The 24,508-nt window shown below is 39.6% G+C and overlaps 1 protein-coding gene across 3 annotated transcripts in view; it reads left to right on the top strand.

Moving 5' to 3' along the window:
- Positions 1-922: 922 nt before the first annotated feature.
- TNFRSF19 (TNF receptor superfamily member 19) overlaps positions 923-24,508 on the top strand; it is a 77,805-nt gene continuing 54,219 nt past the window's right edge. The window contains exons 1-3 of one of the 3 annotated variants that reach the window (XM_058277052.2): positions 923-1,473; positions 17,685-17,787; positions 20,397-20,507. In XM_058277052.2, the coding sequence (XP_058133035.1) occupies positions 17,719-17,787; positions 20,397-20,507 (180 nt within the window). In that variant the 5' untranslated portion in view covers positions 923-1,473; positions 17,685-17,718. Of the gene's footprint in view, positions 1,474-6,673; positions 6,863-17,684; positions 17,788-20,396; positions 20,508-24,508 lie in introns of those variants that run through there. The other 2 variants (XM_058277053.2, XM_071208179.1) reach the window with 2 other exon arrangements.

Here is a 24,508-nt window from a genome sequence, read left to right as displayed (position 1 = left end):
AAGATCAAATTTCTTATTGTTTTCTATTTTATTAAATACTACAAATAAAATAATCTTATTTTATGGAATCTGCCATTGTTAAAGAAAATGGTGAGAAATTTTTAAAGTGTAATGGATTTCATTTAAAAATTTTGAGTTAGACTAATGTGATTTTTTTTTTTTTTTCTTTCCTAGTGTGGTAAGAGTCCAAACCATGGGATTTGAAAGAAAGAGACCTTGGTTTGTGGAAAACCCTCTAGAAAAGACAAGAAGCACAGCTCTGGGGTAGTCACAGGGCAAGTGCTTTCCCCTACATAATTCCCCTACATAATTTTGAGAATTTAAAAATGTTTGACAAGTGTCAATGAATTATGCCTAAAAACAAGATTTTGTTTTAAAATCAATTTTGAGAATCCCAGATTAAGACTAAGACTAAAACCGATGACTGCACAAGGTCTTAAGTGAGATGTGGAAGGTATGAAGTCCTCTGGTTAATTACTGGTTATCTGCAGCTTAACTACTTTAATTAGAGTAGTGCTCTTTGATAATAATCTGAGTCTCAGAGGAAAGATAGTTTACTTAAAATCTTAAAAGACGTGTCCCATTTAAAACAAAAACACAATTTTAAAATGTTACCCTATCCATCTGACAGTGTCCCAAGGTAATTTGTTGTCTAATGATAATTAGACATTTACCACCCAGCCTTTGTGAGAAATTGTGATTTTCATCAGCGAAGAGGCAATTACATGCTGTGATTTGGGAACAAGATCGATCAGGGATCTTGTCACCGAAGAAACCTCTGGCAGCAGTTGCTGTCCTTTCCAGCTGGAAAACAGATAACAGAAACTGCCCAGTGTAACGTGACTAGAAACCAAGCGAATTCTGGCTTCCCTTGAGCTGCACTCCCCCACAGGCTGAATTATAGCTCTCCTACTAGTCCCACAGCGCTGAATGATGTCATGGGATCTGCAGCTCAGTGAGATGAAAGGGATAACGCAGAACCCGCTGGCACTAGGAAAAGCTTCCAACACACACACAATCCACAACACAGCTTGGGAACCCGGAGAGCTACGGATCGAGCCACTCAGCCCTAGCCTGGCAGGGTTCATCAGCATTCCCTCACTGCAAGAAAAGAAGAAGAAGAAAAGAAGAAAAGCAGGAGAACTGTGTCTAACAAAAGAATGTGTGGGCTCCGAGGCGGGAGGCTAGCTACCTGCTCAAAGTGAACTTTCTGGATATTCATGCATGTATATAAACCGAGCCCTGCCTTTGATGTTCGGAACTGATCACCGATCAGATTACAAGCATTTCACCTCCCTGCTCTTCTGCCTTTGATCTGCATGGTTAATTTTATTTTCCCGGATTTGAAGTTTCGTCCGGGCTTGTGCTGACATACATTTTGGGGAAGGTAGAAGCATTCGGCAAAGAAGTGCTGCCAAGGAAAAACTAAGTTGCTGAAAGGGTGACTACTGGAAAGAGCTCAGCAAGTTGCAGGTATTCCATTTTATGTTTCCTTGTACTTTTCACTGCACTTTTTGTGTGTTCTCAGAAAAAGGTGGATTTAGCCAATTAGAAGCGAGCTTTTCTATAGCTGAATGCTACTTTATGCTACATGTACGTATCAGACTAAACACAATACTCCATGCAGTTTTTGAGCAAGAAGATTTGCAATCTGTCATTTAGAATTTACTTGTAAAAGAGTTGTTCAAACAGGACAAAACAGGAGAGGGCTAACTTTAGAATGCAACCAGCACTTTAGACTCTGAGAACTGGAAGCTGTAATTGCTCTAAGTATTTACAGGTTACTTTATTTAGTCAACAGTCAGTGGAAGTTTACTTGATGCAAATACTTTTCCTTTTATTTTTTCTTACATCAAAGAGTAAATTGCAGCTCTTGTGATACTGTTTATTTAGTTTATTTATTCTCCCACTTCAAAGATGTAAACCGATTAAACACACTTCCTTATGCATTTTGTTTATTCAAGAGAATCACTGAAAAGGAATTCAGTGAAAGCCTTTTATGTGTAAAATTGAAGAAGTTAAAACCAGTGAGGGTGAAGTTGCACTAAGTTTGGTTTAAAATACTGTGGTGCTTTTCTGTAACCTTTGGGAATAACACCAGCCTTATTTACAGAAACATTCCCAATGTTAATATTCCTTAATTAACATTTACCTTAAATTTATAGTGACAGCTGTTGTAAGTTAAAATATGTCTACTGTTTAAGAAAACTGAGTAATTAACACTTATTATGTTACATAAAGTTTTTTAGTCACATTTTCACTTATGGATAATGGCCAGCACAGCAAAACCAAATTATTCTGCAGTACTGAATTTGAAAGTTGACTGCTAATTCTTGGTCAGTTTCACATAGTAAAATCTTTATGTTGAGATGCAAGAGCTCAATACAGTGGAAAACAGAATTCTGTCTTCATGCTCGTCCATTTCAATATTTTGGTGCTAAGTTTATTGGGGCAAAATATTTAGTTATCATCACAATAGTCTATTTTATGCTACTGAACCCAAGAAAATTGTAAATGATAAAACCAGTTACCCTTAGTCTGAAATCTTGATGGAACAAGGAGTGTCTAATGAGTCTCATTTCATACGTAATTAATTTTTTCAGAACCAATTAATTGAAATTACTCTCTAAGCTTTCCTTCTGATATTAGGAGGATAATTAGCATTGTTTGCTTAAGTTTAAAACCTTGATAGTTGTTAACTGAAGGTTATTTAAAACCATGCTAAGCTGCCTATATTTTTAAAGTGTGCCAGTAAGAATATAATCGAAAAGATTTAAGTGTTGCTTTTAGTCATGCCAAGAGTGGCATTTATGTTTTTTTTCTGCTAGCAGTGCACCAAATCTTGTTCACAATATCCTGGAGTATCAGTTTTAGGTTGATTTTGATTTGTTTGCTTGAAAGTTCTCTTTTAAATCACAAAAGCAATGTTAATGTTCTCATTCAGATAAAGACAATTAACATTTTAAAGAAATGACTGGAGAAGATGCCTAAAGAAGTAGGGCGCTGAGGAACTCTATCATCTGATTTGTATTTGTGCTTTGCAAATTTTTAACACTATCATTTATTCTGCTCCTAGGTTCATTTTGACAAATACAGACATTCCTCAACACAGAACAAAGAGGGAAAATTAGCAATTATCTGATTAATCTAGGCTTTGTAGAAAACTACCTTGGGTAGTCAAGCACTTGAAAATTCACTTTGGTGTCTGAATTAACTCCATTAATTGTTTACTCCCTGTGTTTTCACTGGGAAACGAAGCAGATGGTATTTAATTTTAAAAGAAAGATGGCTATTGCTGAATGCACAGGTACAGTCTCAAAAGGCATTTCTTAATTAATTGCCACAAGATGATCTTGATTGTGATTTAAGTAGATATATGCCACGATAATGCTACAGAATGAAAGCCCCCTATTACATTTTTCAAAGCACTTGCCTATCTATTTTTTCAATGGTAGCTTTGTTAATGCAGAAAGCCCAAGTCTTCAAAAAGACTTTTATTTCTAGTCCTAATTCTGTCACTGTTTAGCTATGCGACCTTAAGCCAGTCACTTCAATACTCAGTTTTCTCATGTGTAATATGAGGGAGTTGGTCAGATCATCTTTCTGAAATAAGCAGTGCTGGAATTTTTATAGCCATTTTACAGACGAGGAAACCAAGACTACAGAAAAAGAATTTGACTCTCTTAACTAAGGTTACATGACTTTTTTTCTAAGAGTTAGTCCAATGTTCCTTCCAGTCCACCACATATGGTCTACTTTCCAACAACTGTTTTAAAAAAACCCACATAGCTGACCCAAGAACAATGTTAGTTTGAAAGATAAAGATAGCTACTTCCTATTGCAGTATATCTTTTTATTCCCACGATAGATATACCAGTCAATTGTATTGATCTGAACATTTCCCACCTATGCCTCTTACATCTGTATTTCTAAGCTGTCTAAATGCAATTACTACTACACCTTATTTACAACAGCATATCAAATAATGTTCACAAAAATTTAATATATCAATGTAATGTGGATTTATATATATATATATTGGTGTGTGTGTCTCTGTGTGTATGAGTATATGCAATCACATCTTTGTGTTTTCAAGGAATTAATATTTCCTTAGAAGTTGCCAATGAGATCTATAAAAAGGTTAATGGTTAATTAAAGGTCATTATTCCTCAAGGGAGATTCCCAGTGGGATTTGTGAGATTCAGTTTGCAAATTCAATATGGAGTTTGCTATCACATGGTGTGTGTTCCATATTATGTTTTATTATGTTAAGAATTCTCTGACATGTTTTCAACAGCTCTTTCTGTTTTCATTTTTTCCTTTCTTGGAAAAAAATATATTCCTTGTGAAAAAATTTAAAGTGATTTAGTTGTTAATTATAAACAATACACATACACACTGCTCTCGAAGCCAAAGAACTGTCACTTATAATGTCTTATCACTCCCATTAAGGTTCATAAGAAAGGCTTACAAAGATGCCAGATTATTACTGAATGACATTCACTAATATTTATTGAGTACATGTGTGCCAGATACTCCAACAGTAATTTTAAGAACAGTCTCATTTACACTCACAACAAAGTAGCTTGCCATCCCCATTCTATAGAAGAGGAAAGTGAATCTCAGAGGGGCTAAACAACATGGCAAGCTTTGTACGTGACAGAATAAGATAGGCTCCTCAGTCTACCTGATTTTTAGTGTTGGGTTCTTTTGTTCTAGGGCCAGGAAACTAATTCTTTCTATTATAACAATCAAATAGGGACTGTTAGCACAAATTATTATCAAATTTTGGGGTAAAAAATGGGCTCCGTTCCCCCTCTCAGATGGCTCCCTCATCTGTTTGCTCATTGGTTTTGCTTGTTGTTTGTACTCTTCTGCTCATTGTTTTTGCTCTTTGTTTTTTCTTTAGGAGGCACTGGGAACTGAACCTGCAACCTCCCATATGAGAGGCAGGTGCTCAGCTGCTTAGCCACATCTGTTCCCTGCTCGTTTTGTTCCTGCTAATTGTCTTGTTTGTTGTGGGGATTTTTGCTGGTTGTCTGCTCATTGTTTTTTTGCTTGTTGACTGCTTGTTGTTTTAGCTCTACGTCTGCTAGTTGTTTTTGCTCAATGTCTGTTTGTTGCTTGTTGGTCTTCTTTAGGAGGCATTAGGAATGGAACCCAGGACCTCCCATGTTAGAGGCAAGAGCTCAACTGCATAAGCCACATCTTCTCCCCTCTATTTTTTTTTTCTTTCAATATATTATTTGAAAAATATTGGAATTTTTGACAGAGTTTTCCATCAGTTGGCTTAGAATCCTAAGTCATAAAGGACTTCCAGCTGTAGTACATTCTTCCTCTGCTCAGGGCTGGCCCTAATTCAAGGATATACCCTTGGTTTAGTTAGACTCTTTTCCTTGTGATGTCAGGGCCAGTCCAAGGTACCCTGGCAAATTAATAATTTGGTTCCATTTTAAAGAGTCTTTCTTTAAACGTTTGTCAACATATTTTAGAGGACAGTTGAGATCTTTGAACAGAGAACAGAAGGGGACTCCCTGGAGGCTGTGCTTAATTTCTCCTCTTGTCACGAGCCATTCAGCTTTAGCAACAAAGTTGTCTCCTCCACCCACCAACTTCTGAAACCAGGATTCCAAAGTGACCAGAACTCCTGTCCTTAGATTTAGAAGGTGAGTTAGCACTATCCATTGTGACTGAAATTTGCTTCTTGGTGAGAAGGAAGAGGGAGAGCTCCAGTGGGGTTTCCAGCGACTTTGTCAAAGTTTTCCTTCCAACTCTGAGAGGATTCAAAGTATGGCTTTCTTAGTCCTGTTACACTCCCCCAATGGCTGGGCAGCCCTGCAGCCTCGCCCCGCGGGCTGCTGCCCCGCCCAGCGTCAGCTCTTGAGGAAGAGCCCGCCATGTTGACTGGGGGGAGAAGGGAGCCCGCGGCTGGGCTCCCCTCACAGGAACCGCGTGACAGGAGTCTGCCCAGCGGGGCTGCTGCGGACAAGGATGTCACAAACTCACAGGATCAACGTCGCGATGTGTAACAACTTTGTCCTATAATGTCGGAAGTTGGCATAACATAAATTAGTAACCTCCTCGGTCTTTCCATAGCTTTGGGTTTGTGCTCCATTAGCAAGGTGAAGATTCTGTTAGAATTCTGAGAGACCGGATTTTGATTCCAGCTCTTCATTAACTTGTGTGACCTTGAGCTCTACCTACTAGCTTGACGCTCTCTGAGCCTCAGTTTCCTTATTTGAAAGTAAGGCATCCTGTACTGGCCCTGAGGTTCACATAAGATCAGGTTTATCATCTGTAAATGTTTTGCAAGCAAGTTATTTTTGTGATTTATATTCCGGATGTGTTAAATTTGAAGTACATAGCTCTGAGGTGTGACACTGGGGAATGATAATATTTCTTAATTTTTTTAACAAGTTCCTCGTATAGCATTACACTGTTTGCAGTGCAGGCCCATGAGATGTGCTTATTGACAATTAATTATATCCATTTACTCATTCATTCGTTCATTCAGCAAATATTTATTGAGGGCCTCCCATGGGCCTTCGTACCCACCCCAACAAGCCTACAATTCAGGTGGACGAGGAGGGGCGGCGCGCGGGCGAGGGGCGGGACCGCCGGCCAGGGGGCGGGGCCGAGGGGCGGGGCCGGCGGGCCGAGGGGCGGGGCCGGCGGGTCTAGGGGCGGGGCCGAGGAGCGCGGCCGTTGCCCGGCTACCTGAGAGAGCGGAATCGGCGGCGCCGGCGCTCTGGCGTGCGCTGTGGGCCAGGGACCCCGTGCGCAGCTCTGCGCGCCCGCGTGCTTCCGACGTGGCCCGGACCTTGGGTGCGCTTCCCGCACAGCCTGACAGGTGTCCCGGAAGGTGGGTGCCTGCTCCAGCCGGGGTCTGCGCCGCGCCGCGCTGGAGTCCCCAGCCCCAGCCCTGGAAGATCCCTGCGGGATGTAAGCCAGAGATGGGGCGATGCCCAGCGCCTGGGGCGAGGGGCGCGGGCCGGGGCTGGTCCCGTGTAGCGGAGGGGAGGGGGCGGTCCGAGTCTGGAGCAGGCGACCCCCGGAGCATGACAGCTGGGGAGCAGGGGTGGCCGGAGAGGGAGCCAGAGGCGATGCCGAGGCTGAGCCCGTGAAGGGCGGGCAGGGGATGCTGGAGCTGAGCCCGGGGAGGGGCACAGGAGATTCTGGGGCTGAGCCCGCGGAGGGGCCCAGGGGATGCTGGAGCTGAGCCCAGGGAGGGGCACAGGAGATGCTGGGGCTGAGCCCGGAGAGGGGCACAGGAGATGCTGGGACTGAGCTCAGAAGCTGGGGGACAAAAGGGTGTGAATGCCTGATCTCTTCTGGCGATAGGAATTACAGCACTTGGTCTTTCTGTCCAGGGATCTTGTAAATAGAAAATCTGCTTGTAAGACAAAAACGTGTGCTTATTTAAATAGATCTGGATGCTTATCTCGGGCCTAGGTGATGGCTGGGGTCACCTTGAGCCGGCGTGGTCGCCTCTGGGGGGGCTCCGCTTTGGGGCCAGCTTCCCATGAGGCGGGAACTGCAGGCCCAGACTATAAAATTGTATCTGAGAGGTGAAAAGAGAACATTTAAAAGATTTGTAAGTAGCCCATAAAGGTATTATTTTTGTGGGAAAAGAAAGTTTCATAAATGTCAGCAGTATTTACTAGTCCAGTGATGAGTGGAGCAGGTAATAGGTCAGCACTCACAGGGCTTTTATGTTTTCTGATTCCATTTTATGGAATAGACATAGAGTTAATATACTCGTGGATAAGAGGTTTGACAGGACCAAAATTCTATGATCTGTTTTGTCAATAGTGAACCATTCTTCAAGTCTATATTTTACGTTTGTAAAAAAAAAATCCATATGACTGACTTTTGCATTTTAATACAGGACTCAGTTTGCAAACAAACAAAACCATAAGCATCATCCAGGATCTCTTTAATTAAAACATGTTGAAAATAGATATGAGGTTGTAGCTTTTACTCCAGGGACAGTTTTTTTTTACTCCAAGACAATTTCTTTATATAAACAGGAAACAGTTATTGTTAAACATGACTTATGCAAACAGAAGAATTTATTTTAATGTTGTTATATTGTGAGTAGATACTTATATGCAAAAGGGAGGATTATATTGCATTAGTTCAGGCTTTATTCAATATGTTTTCAGTTGTGCAGTTTCACCTTAGGCATTCATGCCAATGCTACTTGCATGTGGTTTTTAAAAGATACTCTATTTCAAGCACAGCTTATTATCCAATTTAAAGATATATAACTAAAGGGGCGTTTGTATTGAGAATTGTCTCACTATGGAAGACAGTTTTTGACATTAATTATTCATTGAGTTGTGACTACTTAAAAATTGAGTTTTTCTTTGCAAAATATCTGAAAATAATACAAACCATAGAAATGCAACTTCATTTTGAAAATATTACCTTGACCATGAGTTCTGTAAGTTTTTCATTTTTTGATCTATGGAAATGGCCTATGACATCTACTGTATTCCCATGAGCCACATGGCTGTGTTGACTTTAGAATTTTTTTTCCATGCTAAATGTTAACTCTGGGATGTTATGTTGGCCTTTCTAGGACAATCATGGAAGTTATTTGTTCTTTGACAGCAGTGCCTTAATTAAGACTCTAAGTCTAGGCTGGATTTTGAATTTGAAGTTAAGGATTTATGAAGACCCTTTATGCACTCGTAATTACAGTGTAAAGTGCCCTCTCTATTCAAATTGCAGACATTTATGTAGCTATAAAAGGGGTATTTAAGAAAGAATAGAAAAATATTCTTTACTTCAGATTTACATATATTTTAAGGTAAAAAATTAATCAAGACATGTAATAGTCACATACTAACCTATTATATATTAATTAAATTTGTTAGAGTTCTATTACATGAATTTAGGGCATTTTGGAGACTTTTGGAACATAAGTGAAGGATTCTTCTAACACTCATGGAGGAAAGTTGATTCTCCTTTTTCAGGCCTATTTAAATCTCTGAATCCAAGCTTAACCCAATGCCCTGTCTGTGGCCACCCCTCAAACATTAACACAACATACACACAAACCTCTGGATTTAATACATGGAAAAAGTCAGCCCCTTTTAAATATGATGTACCAATAAGGTCAAACATTTAAAATTCTGGAAAAGGCCAACCTGTGTTGCCTACAGATTGAATAAGTATACTCACCTTGAATACATGTACACACCAAATAAATAAGTTGACAGCTGCCTAAGTGGTAAGAGATGAGTACATTGAATACATTTGTCTCATGGCAACAGATTATTAAATGTTCACAGCCTTCTTAAAGTAACCTTCTAGCTGCAGAAAAAGAAAACTGAGGTGGTAGGAACAAACTTTCTTTTCATAATTTACTGGTTGAGCAGTGAGTTTAGTTATCTATTTTATCTGTCTAAAATCTTTACACTTAAAAGATGTTTAAACAGTATTGCGTTATCTCTTAGTCCACACATCATGTAATATGGACCTTTTAAACTGAAGTTTTTAAACCTGGGTTTTAAAAAGAGAACAGCCACCCATCAGCAATTATATAAGACACAGGAGCTTCTATATCTGAAGATTGAATGTGATTTAGCCGCTCTTCAGTCTTCTGGGATGGGTCTAATAAAAGGAAGTGCTAAAAGAATGGAGGCTGCTTCCATTGGAGAAGAACATAACAAATGGTATAGAGTGGTTTTGGACTCTTTCCAGACTTCATTCTAAAATAAAAATTTAAACAGCTGTGTTTTAGAGATGGTTATGCACAATTCTCTTCAGAGACTGTGTGGCCATTTGAGGTCTCCTTTGTCCATGATGCTACAACTTAAAACTGTTCTATTTTTCTTTACGCTAAAATGGAAAAATTCCTTTCTTTAGGATAGAGGTCGATTTATAAGTTTTGGAAAAAGTACCTTAGTTCCGATATGCTGGTTGAGTTTACAGAAAATAAATAGAATTAGTCTTGGAAAACCCTATCCTAGTTTAAGTTCTGCTGGGAGAAAAATTTTTAGGAGCCTGACACCAGCCCCTAATGTTTTTGAACTTTTGCAGAGTTGAAGATATTGTATTTGGCAGCAGAAAGTTTTAAAGCGTGTATAATTTTTAGTAGAAAATATTTCATGATTTGAAAAAGGGGAATCATTCTCATTTCCTAGCCAACAGCAGTATGCTATGTTCTTATGACAACACACCTCCGTGAGCTTCTTTGCCTATAAAAAAGACCACCTCCTCTACTATGTAAGAAGAATGTTTTGCAGAATAAAGTGAAATTGAAAGCTAAGATTCAGTATAGATAGAAGCTGGAGGTTACAGTCCTTTTTAGAAATAGCAGAATGCTAAATTGCTAACTAATCTTTCATTCTCTTTGCAGGTAGGACTCAGGTATATTTAAGCTATTTATTATGTTCTAGCATTAAAATGTAAAAGACTGTATTTATAACACTGCATTGGCTTTATTTCACTGCTGGCTTTATAAACTGCCAGTTTACTTAATGTTAATTTTTTTTTAATGTTTCAGGTTATTGCTTATTGGAAAATGTATGGCTTGACTGTCGCTTCATTACATAATGCCAATAGAGTTTTACTAGAGGAAAAACTGTTACCTATTTCATGAACTACATCTGTTGGATAATAAATCAAATAGCTTTTAAAGGGATGGAAAAGTAAAGAAAATTAAATTATCAAGATTGTTTTGAATTATTCCATGATTCATACATTTTGGGCATTTACACAACCAAAAATGAAGGTCATTCTCAAAAAAGATGACTGAGTTGTTAAGATTGGAAAGATAAAGATTAATCTTCCTCCTTGGTTGTCTTTGCCAACATTATGGCAGTACACTCAGGGTCCTGATCTGAAATTTGCTCTACATTAACTTATATTTCAATCTCAAGTTATAGTACACATTTATTTCACATATATTGTTTCAGTTCCCACAAGAGCCATAAGAGGTAAAATGTAACTCCCAAGTAATGGATGAATTCATTCATTCAGCATTTTGGAGGCACCTATTTTGAGTGAATGGCAGTTGTAGAGAGAAGTCACAGTTGTTGTCATTAAATCCTCAAAGCCTAATTGGTGGTAAACTCAAATGACTGTAGAGACTGGGATGGTCCTGAAATGAGGGAAGACAGCCAGACGAGGCATTAGGGAGTGGTGGAGACTGGGGGGTACTGCAAAGGTCTATTTTTCTATGTAAGTGACAACTGAGACTGACCTCTAGTTAATTGTTGCCTCATTGTGGGACTCATCCAATTTTCTCATTTTCCCATTCTTAACTTTCAATGTTGAAAACTACTTTTAAAAATCAAGTGCTGTGCTGGCTGCAGAAAATAATGCCACTGGCCAGATGTAACACGAAGGCTAGAAAGAGAGATCAGTGACCAACCAGACAATCAGGCTGTGAGGAAGACATGGCAGCTCGAAGGAGAGGTGCCCATTCTAGATTTAGGGAAATCCCGGAAGACATTTGACAGATTAGGAGACAGGAATTGTAGATGAAGGCACAGTATATGTGAAGGGTGGGAGGCTAAAAGGGTGGCAGCAGGTAAAACCACAGCTGCAGTGCTTTGTCCAGCCAGCTGGAGGGGACGCCTGCAGCTGCTCCACCCCTAGCCAGTGCTCTGTGGCCCTGTCACAAATGCCTCAGAGATTCTGCCCCCTTGCCTTTGAGACACCCTCCCAGGTTTCCAGGGTTTGGGACAAGGAAGCTGAAGGCGTGTGCATTTTAGCACCTATTGGATTTATCCTTTTTAGAGGCTGGCAAATTAGGACACATCCGTATTAGCTACCATGTGAGCAGCTCTATTTGATAAGCAGCTACTCTCTGTGTAGCTAAACAGAATGTGTGCCAGCTCTGGAGTGTAGACCGCCTCCTCTCTGTTTTGCTTGCCTAGTGCTGATACCACCACCCACATGCTCCTAGAGGGAGTAAACCGGGCATTACCAATCCTCTTAGTGCTTAGCGACAGCCAGTTTCTCCGCACACGTTTTGTAAAATTGAATGCTAAATTATTGGTAGGTGTTGTATAGTCTGGGTATTTTAGCAAAATGTGACCACCACCACCCCACAAGCCCATTGTACATATGTCAGTAACTTGTATGCCTCATGCCTGATGAATCATCCCCAAAGAAATTGCATGCCAAACCATATAAAAACACTCTTCGATCTTTAGGGCTGAACCTCAGATTGCCCAGAAGTTAAAAGCAATCTCAATAAATAACCTTTTTATTGCTTTACTTTTGCTTTGAATATTATTACTTACATGCTTATTTCATTGTTTTCCTACTTTTTATGAATGCCAAAGAAAATTTCATAAAGTATTTAATTTTGTTCCAGGAAATTCAAGGTCATAGTTATAAGACTCCACCAGCTAAATTGTTTACTTCTAAAATACCTGTGGGCTAGGATATATTAAAAAATATATATCTATATGAGATTATCACTCCTAAGGAACTATGAGCCCCTTTGTAGTCCACCTTTGTAGTCCCCTCTCCCTGGCCAGTACCTATCACTTTTCAGGCACCTAATCATTGTTTAATGAAAGCTTGTGGAACAAATGGATCACTCATTAAATAGATTATTGTATCACATAGCTGTCATCAGTTTTGCTGATGTCGCTCCACTCTCCCTAAATGGAAGGGCTCATTCAGTGCTGCCGTGGAGTAGGAGAGAGCACTAAGCCAATGTGTCACCCTGGGTAAGAGCCAGGCTTCGGAGTCATCCAGACCTGGATTGGAACGTCCTCTGATCCTCAATTTTCTCTCCCATCTTACCAGGATGAATAGGCATGTGGTGGTGAGTGGAGAAAGTATCACTGTCATAAAGCATTAAAGACCGTGCTCGCCATTATAAAGGCCTATTTCGAGCTTGCATTCTCTTCTTCGTCTGTGCACGGCTTCGGCAGCCCACAGGCCTGGAGACCTGGGGTGCTGCCTAACCTGTGATGATGGCATCTAAATGACGCTTCACATTGGCCTAACAGAGTGCTCCGTACCTTGCTTCTCACTAATAATAGCACTGGACACCACAGTAATTGCTAGCACTTACTGTATCCCAGAAATGGTTTCTGCCAATTCGCTTCTTTAACAGACGTCGATGCTGTACACCTGTTGACTCAGTCCTCACAGCAATCTTAGGAGGTGGGTGCTATTACTATTCCCAGGTTAGAGATGAGGAAGCGGAGTCTTCGGGTTTGGTAACTTCCCCAAGCACGCAGCTCCTAGCATCAGCAACCACCCTTCCTGAAGCTCTGATTGTGGGCCAGGCACCCTACAAATGCGTTAGCCCAGCGACTCCTCCAACACCCCTGTGAGCTGGAGGCTCCATCGCTGTCTTTCTTTTACAGATGTGCAGTCTCAAAGGGACATTGTTAAGAAATGCTGGAAATGGGTCTGAACCACATCTTCTGGTTTCAACGTCCCCCTGACAATTCCTGATAAAACCCAGATGATTTTTACCCATATCAGGTTTAAATGTAGGAAACTCTTAGAACCTGGTCATCAGAAATGGACTTTATATCTTCCCAGCTTCTTGAGGCCTTTCTACCCTGTCTGAGCTATTCTTGATGTGAAAAGCCAGGTTAAGAGAGAAGTCGCAGGAAAGAGAGGGATATGTTTCTGTGGCACATCTGGATTTCCTTCTCTCAGTGTCAGAAATCTGTAAAGGAGCTCCAGCTCCCAATGTAAGGAACCTGTAAAGGAACTGCTCTCCTTTTTAAACTGAGTATTTTTAAAAATACATCACTGTCTCATTTAATACTGTCTACTAATCTAATGCTCTAAATATCTTTTATTTTTTAAAGATTTATTTATTTCTCTCCCTCCCCCCCCACGCCCCGCCCCGCCCCAGTTGTCTGTTCTCTGTGTCTATTTGCTGCGTGCATGTTCTTTGTCCGCTTCTGTTGTCGTCAGCGGCATGGGAATCTGTGTTTCTTTTTGTTGCGTCATCTTGTTGTGTCAGCTTTTTGTGTGTGTGGTGCCATTCCCGGGCAGGCTGAACTTTCTTTCACACTGGGTGGCTCTCCTTACGGGGCGCACTCCTTGCGCGTGGGGCTCCCCTGCACGGGGACACCCCTCCCTGCGTGGCACGGCACTCCTTGCGCGCATCAGCACTGTGCATGGGCCAGCTCCACACGGGTCAAGGAGGCCTGGGATTTGAACCGTGGACCTCCTGTGTGATAGACGGATGCCATAACCACTGGGCCAAGTCCACTTCTGCTCTAAATATCTTGAGGATGCAACCAGATTGTGTATACACATCCAAAACAGATGTATTCTGTTCCCTACACAAGGATTAAGCCTGTTATATGTAACTTAATCTTACTTGCTTTTCACAACATATTCTTGTGGGTGTGTATGCGCTCCTTCATTCACTTTGTTAATTCAGCCTTTTTGGAGCATCTTTATGTGCCAGGCCCTATGCGAGACACTGGGGATGCAAAGAGTAATAAGGCATGGCCCCTGTTTTAAAGGAGCATACAACCTGGCGAGCATAACTGACGTATAAATAGAGTTGCTATGCAATGTGCTGTGCAGTGTGCTGAGTGCCACACAGAAGTGTGAAAGGGGCTGTGGAACCACTGGGAGCTACTCCCCCCAGTGAGGCTTGGTCCTGGAAGACTTCTCAGCAGGGGTGACAGTGGAACTGGTTCTTAAAGAAATCCGGTACGAAAAAGGCTACAAGACCAAGATCTGTGCAAGAGGGAAAGGTCTCTGATGCCAGGGGAACCATGAGCATTTTGGGGATGATGAGCTGGATGGGCCCTGAGAGGAATGAACTGATGAGAATGGGGGAGAGATGACAAATGGCTCAGATACCTGGCTAAGGTGTTTAGAAGATGATTTGGGGACTGTGCTGGGTTGGATTTTTTGTGGACCCCAGAAAATTACATTCTTAAACCAATCCATTCCTGTGCATGTAAACCTGTTGTGTGTGGGACCTCTTGGTTAGATTCAGTGAAGGGCCTTAGATTAGATTGCAGGACCGGGGGTGGGTCCTAAGCCTCTTACTGGAGTCCTTTATAAGGACTAAAAGCAGAGGCACAAGAAAAAAGTGGCAGAGACAAGCAAACACCCAAAAACTGGAATCAGTGGAACACACAGGATGAGAGGAAGCAAGGAGGAGACGGGAGAGACGAGCCACATGCCCGATTGTTCACATCTGAACTTGGGGAGAAAGTGAACCTGGACGAGAAGGCAGAGACCGGCTGCTCTTGTGCCTTGCCACAGGGCGGGAGGCCAGGTTCTGCCAGCAGCTGACCTTTGGGGAGGCTGCATCTCTGATGATGCCTTGATTTAGACATTTTCACAGTCTTGGAACTGTAAGGTTTTCACCTAATCAATTCCCATTATAAAAGCCAACCCATTTCTGGTGTATTACATTGGCAACCTTTAGCAAACTAAGACAGGGTGCCATACCGACCTATTCCCCTGACAAAATAGGAATAGCATGGCTAATTCCATATTTCTCATTCCAACTATTCAATTTAGCATGTGTGCTGGAGAAATAATGCAAATAAGCACATAGGCTATAGTACTATTTTTTTTTCTACTCTCATCTAAAAGAAATCTCTATATTGAATCGTCATCGTATTTTGTAGCATTTCTTCCATTCTTCTGTAGTATTTTTTTCTAGTTATCTCAATTAATATCTAAAATAGCACTGTGTCACTCACCTTTTCCCCCAAGAACATTTTATGTATTTCTTTTTTAATATTAGTGAAATAGATAGACCCTGAAGAACCCTGTTGGAAAATGGGGGAAAAAAAATAACCCAGAATGCTGCCATATTGACCCAACCACTGCTAATATGTTGGTGTCTTTTCTTTGTGTTCATGAATAGGTATATCTTATGGAGGAGAAATCATACTGCCAATACTTTTAACTTGATATGCATTTCGATGATTGCCCTTTAAAAAAAGATACTACAGTATTTGTCTGCCCTCCACAGTGCTTAAGGTCGTCTCGCCAGTAGACTGTTCTGTCCTAGAGTTTATGGCATGTGCTGGCTGACTCTTTCCCCTTCTCTTTGTGTACATGCTTTGGTACTATACTCTTTTCTATTTTACTTTAGTTCCATATACATTATTCAGTTTTACTTGCAACAATTTGCCATCAGTTTTAAAATTTAGGACCATGGCTATCCCTTCACTTCTCTTAAATTCCTGTCAGGAGGAATAGCCTGAAGCCTACCTTTCAAGGAGCACGATTTTATCTTCTGACCCCAAGCCTGAGTCTCCACAATCAGTAAATTGCATGGCTGGGTAACTGCTGGATGATTTTGAGATATGCAGGACAAAAAACTGTGACCAAAAAGGAAAAAAAAAAAAACCAGTCTGCTTGAATTCACTCAATGTGGGTCATTCATTCAACAGACGTAAGATGGTTGTTGCCTGCCTTGATCACTGGTCCTGCTAAGACAGCTGCAGTGACTCATCTGGGTTTGTACAAACTCCCAATGCTATCTGCAGGCTCAACCCGGGGCGCTGCTCGCGGTTGAAACGGCAGGCCGACCCACCACGATTCCTCTGTTGTTGTTTTTCTTGAGCTCTTTGGCCACCACTTCTCTGCTCTGGTTTCTTTCTAAGCAGTCAGATTATCTGCTCTGGCTCTTTGTTAGTTTTGGAAGATTCAGCTTTAAAGGAAAACTGAACCTTTGTTTCTCTACCTAAGAGATGGACCACCAGATGATACTTAACTTAAAAAACAAACAAACAAGTCAATCTCTTCTCTTGCCTTTATGTGGATCTGTAAAAATACAACCAGATTTGTTTCTACATTTGAGGTCATTTCTGGTGAAAAAAGAAAAGGCTAGGTTTTCCTTGTATTGAAATGTCAGATCAGTGCCTCAAGTTTCATCGCTAGTAAATGATTTTTAGAGGTTTTTAAATGCTGCTTAGATTTCTGCTGAGAGATCATGTGCACTGCATACTGGTTCCAGGAAGAGATCACAAATGCCCAAGGTCAGCCGTCTGCCTCTCAGTGGAGATGAAGGTCTCCGATCCCAGCAAGGTGTTGGTCTTAAACAGAGCAGATGGTTTTGCAGGATGAGTGTGTGTGGCCCAGGATCCATAAGAACAGGGGCACTGGAGGCCCCCAGCCGGGTTTGAATCCTGGCTCTGCCTCCCCCACTGTGACTTTGGGCAACTGACTTCACCCTCTCTGAGCCTCCATTTCCTCCTCCCTTAACTGGGGTTAACTCCTCATAACCTACCTCCTAGAGGAGTTGTGAGGATTAAGGGAGCTGGCATGCTAAGAATAGTACCTGGCAAATAGTAGTGCTTAGTGCACGTTAATTGCCATTTTATCACTCCGATTATGCTGTTGGCGTAGTCTAAACCCATATAAATGGAAAGTTTATGTAGTCACTGTTTGAGTGCAGTTCTCTGCTGGGTGAGCTGATTGGACGCTTTAGTAGAACGTCTGTAGGCTTCTATGGCCTGGGGATTCAGAGCCAGGAGTTCTGCATATAGTGTGTAGGCTGACAAAGCTTCGCTGCTCGTAACCTAATTTTTAAAAAGAACTATTTCTTACTTGTCTCTTGTCTCTTTTTAAAAGGTAGTTCTTTTAAAACATAAATGCTATTTATGATCTGGCATGTTTGATAAGTGGCAACTATTACAGATTAAACCCGTCACACAGCCGTTCCTACTTTTGACTTGAACTGTTTCTACTGTTTGATTTAGATCTCTTCACCAGTAAATACACTGAACAAGAGCTATGGCTTTACAAGTATTACTAGAGCAAGAGAAGACGTTTTTTATCGTTGTAGTTTTACTAGCCTACTTGGTAAGTAAAGTCCTCTTTTCTTTCATAAAAATGTGATAAAAGAATTTACAGAATACCCAAACTGCTTTCTATTTCTGATCTTGTTTTTTTTTTTATTTCCTTCAAATTCCCTTCAATCATTTTTACATTTACTTAATAAGTCAAAAATTGGTGCTTACTCTTGACTTTTTTAACAGTTGTTAAAATTAATTTATTTCAATTTAGATGAAGTCATAAAACTGCAACATTACTTGTAGTGTTACGATAGCGATGTTATCTTGGATTTATAGGCATCTCTCTCACGTAATACATCCCACACCCTTATAATACCATGAATTCTGATTCTAAGCCCATGTTTTGCACAGTGTGTGGAGAATTTAAAATAGATTTTTAAAAGCAGTTATTTTTCTAGTTGTTCATATTCTTCTTGTTCCAAAAGAAGAGTTAAAGGCAAATGGAGAACTTTAATGTTTGAAAGTGTGACACTGGTGATTCATGAAGCTGTTCAAAAAGAACTGAAATTTATTTAATCTGGAGATACAGCCATGATGTGCAAATATATTAAGAAGTATTTATATTGAAGACAGCACTGAATCTTCTTGGAAGATAAAGTAAGAGGAAAGAGGATCAAATTGGAGTCTGGGATTCAGGTCTATAAAAGGAAAACTTTCTGTCAGTTATGGGGTCTATGAAGGAAGTTATAGAATTTCTTTCTTGAAGAGATTACAATCTCTTGTGGGAGAAGAGACTCTTCAGCTTCCTTTTAAATAAAATCAAACTCTTGCAAGATTGGTGGTTAAGGAGGTAATAAGAGAGGTGGGAAGAGATTATTAGACCATCAGTCCCAAATAATTTTATAGTCCCAGACTCTACCTTGAATTCTCCTGTCTACCTTAGAGGTTAAAAGGCTTTGATTTTATTTAAGAAATTTGACAGATATCATTACAGATAGCCCCGCTTCAAGGTGGAGGTAGTTTGTACTAAATAATTGGCTCATTATTTTTATCATAAAAAATAATTCACTGCACAACTGTGTATCAAAGACTCTGCAATAAGGCATCACACGTAACAACAGTCTCTGTTCGCCTAAGATTTTCAGCTTTCATTTAGGAAAACAGAATTATAGTCCAAAATGTTAAGGGCATCCAGCTAAGGATAAGAGGTTGAACGGAATGATTTCACCAATTCTGAGATTCTATTAATGCCAAGATTTTTCATGAAATACTCTGTTAAAAGACAGGTAAACACACTTTTTGTGAGATGATAGTATATAAGATGAACTTATTGTATCATTTTTAGATAAAATAAGAAAAAAAGCTGTATTTTGGAAAATGACGTACAAGCTTCATTTTCGCCTGTGCATAATCTTTTCATTGAAGTCCTTTGCCTTGAACCAAAGTGTATTGTTGGATCCCAGCAAGTGGTTAAATGGTAATCAGTGAGAATTTTAGCTTTGAAGAGTTCTAAGAGTTTCGCCACTGTTGCCATCATCATCATCAAGGAGTTTACTGATCTTGTGATTGTCAGAAAGTATTTTTTGAAAAAAAATATAGTTCAGCTAAAAAAGGCTGAAACTTCTACATCCCAGACTCAGATATGATACAGATTTTGGGATTATAAGCAGATTGGAAATTTTAAAAAACAAAAACAAAACACACAGCTATTAATATGTTAAGGGCTCAACCCAAAACTGCTGTAGAAATAGTTTATTATTTAAAAATATACATGTTTAGGGCTCCAGTGGAAAAAGTTAGACAACATTCAAGAACAGGTAGGTAAAATCAACAGAGAGATGGAAACTCTAAGAAAGAGTCAAAAGAAAATGCCGGAACAACAGCCAAAACAACCCACTATGACAAAAGAAGTAAAAAATGCCTCTGATGGTCTCATCACTACCTGGGCACAATAGAGATCTCACAAACTGAAGGGCAAAGAGAAAAAAGAATGAAAAAGAGAAAAAGGAATGGAGCATCCAAGAACTATGAGACCATCATAAAAGGTATAACATGTGTAATGGAAAGACCAGGGGAAGAAAAAGAGAAAAGAAAAAAAAGAAAATCAACTTCTACATCAAACTTTCCTACGATATGTCTAAAAAATAATTGCAAAGCTCTTGTGGCTTTACTAATCTAATCTGTTCCATGTATTTACTCAATTCCTTATCCTTGAATACGTTTATGTTTCTTGAAGATAAAAAAGACCTACACTTTTGAGTTCAGAAATTCTCAGGTGGCAAAAGGACCTTTGGCTCTCTGCCTCCGTCATGCGCCCTCTCACTTAGGGAAGGAGGTCAGCTCCTAGTCATTTCCTACCTCAGGCACTTGGAAGACTATCAGAGGAAGACAGCAGCTCATTTCAAGAAGGGAGAGTTGAATCAGGAAACAAATTCTTATTATCTGGATATGTGGAAGAAGTGGACTCATTGATTGATTGGTTCTCCTGACTTCTTTAGGAAGTGGTTGTTCTTTCTAAAGGGAGACTTAAACCAGCCTCACTTTGAATTCATGCTTAAGCTCAGTGATCATGTGAGCAAAACGGAAGATGTTCCTTTCTTGCATAGATAGATAGATTGATAGATAGATAGATAAAGTACTTTAAGGTAACATTTTGTGAAACATTTTTTCTCCTAGCCCTGCCAAGTGATTTGTGAAACAGGAGACTGTAGACAACAAGAATTCAGGGATCGGTCTGGAAATTGTGTTCTCTGCCCGCAGTGTGGCCCAGGCATGGAGCTGTCTAAGGTACATGGGGGCACGTGGCAATGTTGTGTGCCTTTGTTTTTACAATGCAGTCCCTCCCATTAAACTCTCTTAGTTACTAGTGAATCTTCAGATACTTGCACAGAATTCTTGGCTCTTTTTTTTTTTAGGCTTTTTTTTTTGTCTTTATTTTTTTAATATTACATTCAAAAAATATTAGGTCCCCATATACCCCCCACCCCCTTCACCCCACTCCTCCTCCCCCCATAGCAACAATCTCCTCCATCATCATGAGACATTCATTGGATTTGGTGAATACATCTCAGAGCACCGCTGCATCTCATGTTCAATGGTCCACACCGTAGCTCACACTCTCCCACGTTCCATCCAGTGGGCCATGGGAGGACATACAATGTCCGGTAATTGTCCTTGCAGCATCACCCAGGACAACTCTGAGTCCCGAAAACACCTCTACATCTCATCTCTTCCTCCCATTCCCCACACCCAGCAGCCACCATGGCCACTTTCTCCACACCAATGCCACATTTTCTTCGATTACTAATCACTATAGTTCATGAATAGAATATCAGTAAGTCCACTCTCATCCATATTCTATTCCTCCATCCTGTGGACCTTGGAATGGTTGTGTCCACTCCACATCTATATCAAGAGGGGGCTTAGATTCTACATGGATGCTGGATGCAATCCTCCTGCTTTCAGTTGTAGGAATTCTTGGCTCTTTATTTCTCATTAGCCAAATATGATCCAGTTCGCTTTTCACTACTTTGATTTGTGTATCTTACTGAGATAAAAGAAATAGGTTCTAATAACCAGAATTCAACAAATGCCATTATTTTATGTAATTTCATGTTTCTAGCATTTCTATAAAAAGAATCGTGTTTTTGAAGTTTATTTGCGTTAATTAAAAAGAATCCATATTCCACTGAAAATTTGAAAACAAAGGATTGCTAACAAAATGTCAGTGCTGTCATCTATTAGAGCTTGACAGTTATTCGTATTAGTATAAATCTCCCCACATTGAGTGTATGGTACTCCTAGAAACACTTTAAATATATTCCTTTTAACCACTATTTGTTTTTAAAAAAAAAGTATTTAGATTTTTGTTTAGATTCAAAGTGACTTTTAAAAGAGAAGTCCTTTTTCCTTGCAGCCCACCATTATCTAAAGTTGAGTTTTGTCATTCATAGATTTTTGATCAATGATCTACAAGCAGGAGGAAACTAATAGCTATGCATTCTACAAGTGGTTCCCTGGTAGAGGGCCTCTCTTTGGTGGTTGGGTTAAATAAGTGCCGAGCTTTGAGTGTCCTGGGCTTTGCATTTGGATTAAAACTGGTTGACCCTTGAACTGGTATCTGATTAACTGTAGCATCTCAACAAATATTTTTCAATTCCTGTTGATTGTAGTTACAGGCGTTTTTCAGACAAATGCTTTGCTGTGTTAGGTATGAAAAGATCCATTTATAGTCCATCTACATATCTAGAATCAGTGAGTTATGTAGTTAGTAATGAGACAGTGTCCAAGAAGAAAATAGATGAAGTTTCTACTCCTCAAAAGTCCTTCTTTTCCCAAATCTCCACGAAAATCTAGATGAAACTTTACAATTATAAGAGATTAATAAATCTCTTTAAACTCTTACCCTTCCTCCTTTGAATCTAGAGAATATTTCCTCAAAATAAATTCTGGAGAAATAGACCAAAGCATGAAGGTCTTATCAGCTTTAATAGTATTTTTTTAATGAAAAAAAAAATCTTCTGAGAACATTATCATCTGTTAACAATTTCTGCATTCATATTTATATTTTTTGTTTCAATATTATCATCTTCATTAAAAGTAAAGATGACAAATTGAATGAGCTGGAATAAAAGTAAAGGTAATAATATCACTTAAAAATTAGATTCTTATGACACACGTAGATGTACACATATATACCACATTACTGCATGTTTTGGTAGTTCTACTCTAGGGCCAGCAACCAATCTTATTCAGCTTCAAATCCCTAAAACCTACCACAATGCCTGTCTCCTAATAGGTGCATACTACATGTTTGCTGAATCAGTCAACCTCGGGTATTTTTTGGAAAACAAAAAGGGGGCACTTATTCAAATCTAGTAATAGAGAAGTAAATGAGTTTGTGTATGTGTTTGAATGTGTGAATGTATTACAAATAATATATTTAGCTAAGACTTTGGTCTTGGTGTTAGCTCATAGTGAATAAATTAGCAATTGAGGCTTGTTCATGCTCTAAGATGCAAAAACATAGGAGAGGCAAAGGATGCAAACATATACCAGAAAATATAAATATATGTTTATTTCCCAGTTAGCTAACCAAGGTAAAGAGTTGAGCTTTTAATAAGCAATTATTTTGGGGACTAGAAATTTCTAAATTGTGCATTTGTAGTTGGCAGTTCCTGTTTTCCAGGCTGCCTGTATTAGGTCTTTAACAGTAACCTATACATTTCAGAGGAAAGAAAAGTAACCATATTAAAATTAGACAGATCACTTAAATGAACAAATATATTCAACTGGGTTAATCATCACCTCCAAACCTTATGAATCAAGAGAAAATTTATTCTTTTGACAAAGATTAAGCTTTTTTTTCCCCTTGTCAGACAGCTACATTTATAGTCTAATTTTTAAAATCTTAGAATACAAAGTATATAGTTTTGAAGGATACCTGTTAATGTGTAATGAAAGGACAAGACCTAGAGCCCTTACTGTTTTAACTGAGGCTTACAATTTTGGTTACCCTGTATGTCTGAAACCTTGAAAGTACAGTAAACAGTAAACATGCTAAAGTTAGCTATGAAAAAGTAGAAATGCTGGGTCAAATTATTGATATTCCCAACTGAAGTGTTTTTTTCTATCAAGGGTTAAAGAAGTGCAATTCACCAGATATAAAAGCTTTCAAATAACCTTTATCCTAACATTATTGTTCCACTTTACTAAACATAACTAAAAACGTCTGTCTACTTTTCTGTTATCGGATCTCTATCTAAACTAGCAAACTCCAGCTGTGGGCATTAGTGTTCAGAGGTTCTCTGAATTACAAACATGTATCGTGTCTTAAAACTAAAGCTGGGGAACGCTTTGGGTAGCAGGTACAGTTAAAATTTTCCTCCGTGGTTTTATTACTCCTAATTATTATTTTCTCTGGAAGTTATTCAGCTCTTTTTTTCTCAAGGGGTCTGGACCTAATTTCCCATTGTTAAGTCTCTGCCATTTAAAGCGTGCAGTGGGAGCTTGCTGGAAGGTGCGGGGGCAGCATTCGTGGAGAAGGGGTGAGCTTTGGTATGCTAGTTCTGTGTGTGGTCACCTTTTTACTTCTTTTCAACTGTTAGATGATAAGACTTCTGTATAGCAGCTCCAGGTCCGGCAATCCCATTGTTGTTTATTTAGATGAATAACCTTCCCTTCTTTAGCTCTCCTTTCAAGTGGTTGCTTTTTTTGAACTTTAAGCTTTGTTACTTTGGGTTGTGTTCATCTAAGGGATATCTCTTTACATAGCACATATGAACTCTCTCTGAAATATGTCAGTTGTTATTCTGTACCTAGATATCATGCAACCAAAGTAGATAATGTTGGCTAACATTCATCATAATGAACCAGGTACTCTCTCCATGTGCTTCATATATGAAATAGTGGATATCTTATAACACAACACACATCCTAAGTAGGGAGTATGATTATCCCCCATTTCATAGACGGGGAAATGGAGACACAGAAAGGTTAATTGATTTGTCCATTGTCACTGCTAGTAAGTGTCAATGCCAGGGGACTGGTAGTGGAGCCCCTTCGGGATAATGAGTTTTTTCTCATTTTGACATATTCTAGTATCTGCACTGTCCAGCATGGCAGCCACTAGTTACACAAGGTTATTGAGTTCTTGGAATGTGGCTGTTTTCAATGAGGAACTGAATATTTACTTTTATTTAATGAAGTTTACATTTAGCCCTAGGTGTCTATAGCTGTTACAATGAATAGTACAGCTGCCGAATGATGGACTTTTCTCAAGAAATTCT

The sequence above is a fragment of the Dasypus novemcinctus genome, chromosome 15 (assembly GCF_030445035.2).
Source record: "Dasypus novemcinctus isolate mDasNov1 chromosome 15, mDasNov1.1.hap2, whole genome shotgun sequence".
Classification (NCBI taxonomy): domain Eukaryota; kingdom Metazoa; phylum Chordata; class Mammalia; order Cingulata; family Dasypodidae; genus Dasypus; species Dasypus novemcinctus.
The sequence above is the reverse complement of the archived record's forward strand: the minus strand, read 5'-3'. Positions and strand labels throughout refer to the sequence as shown.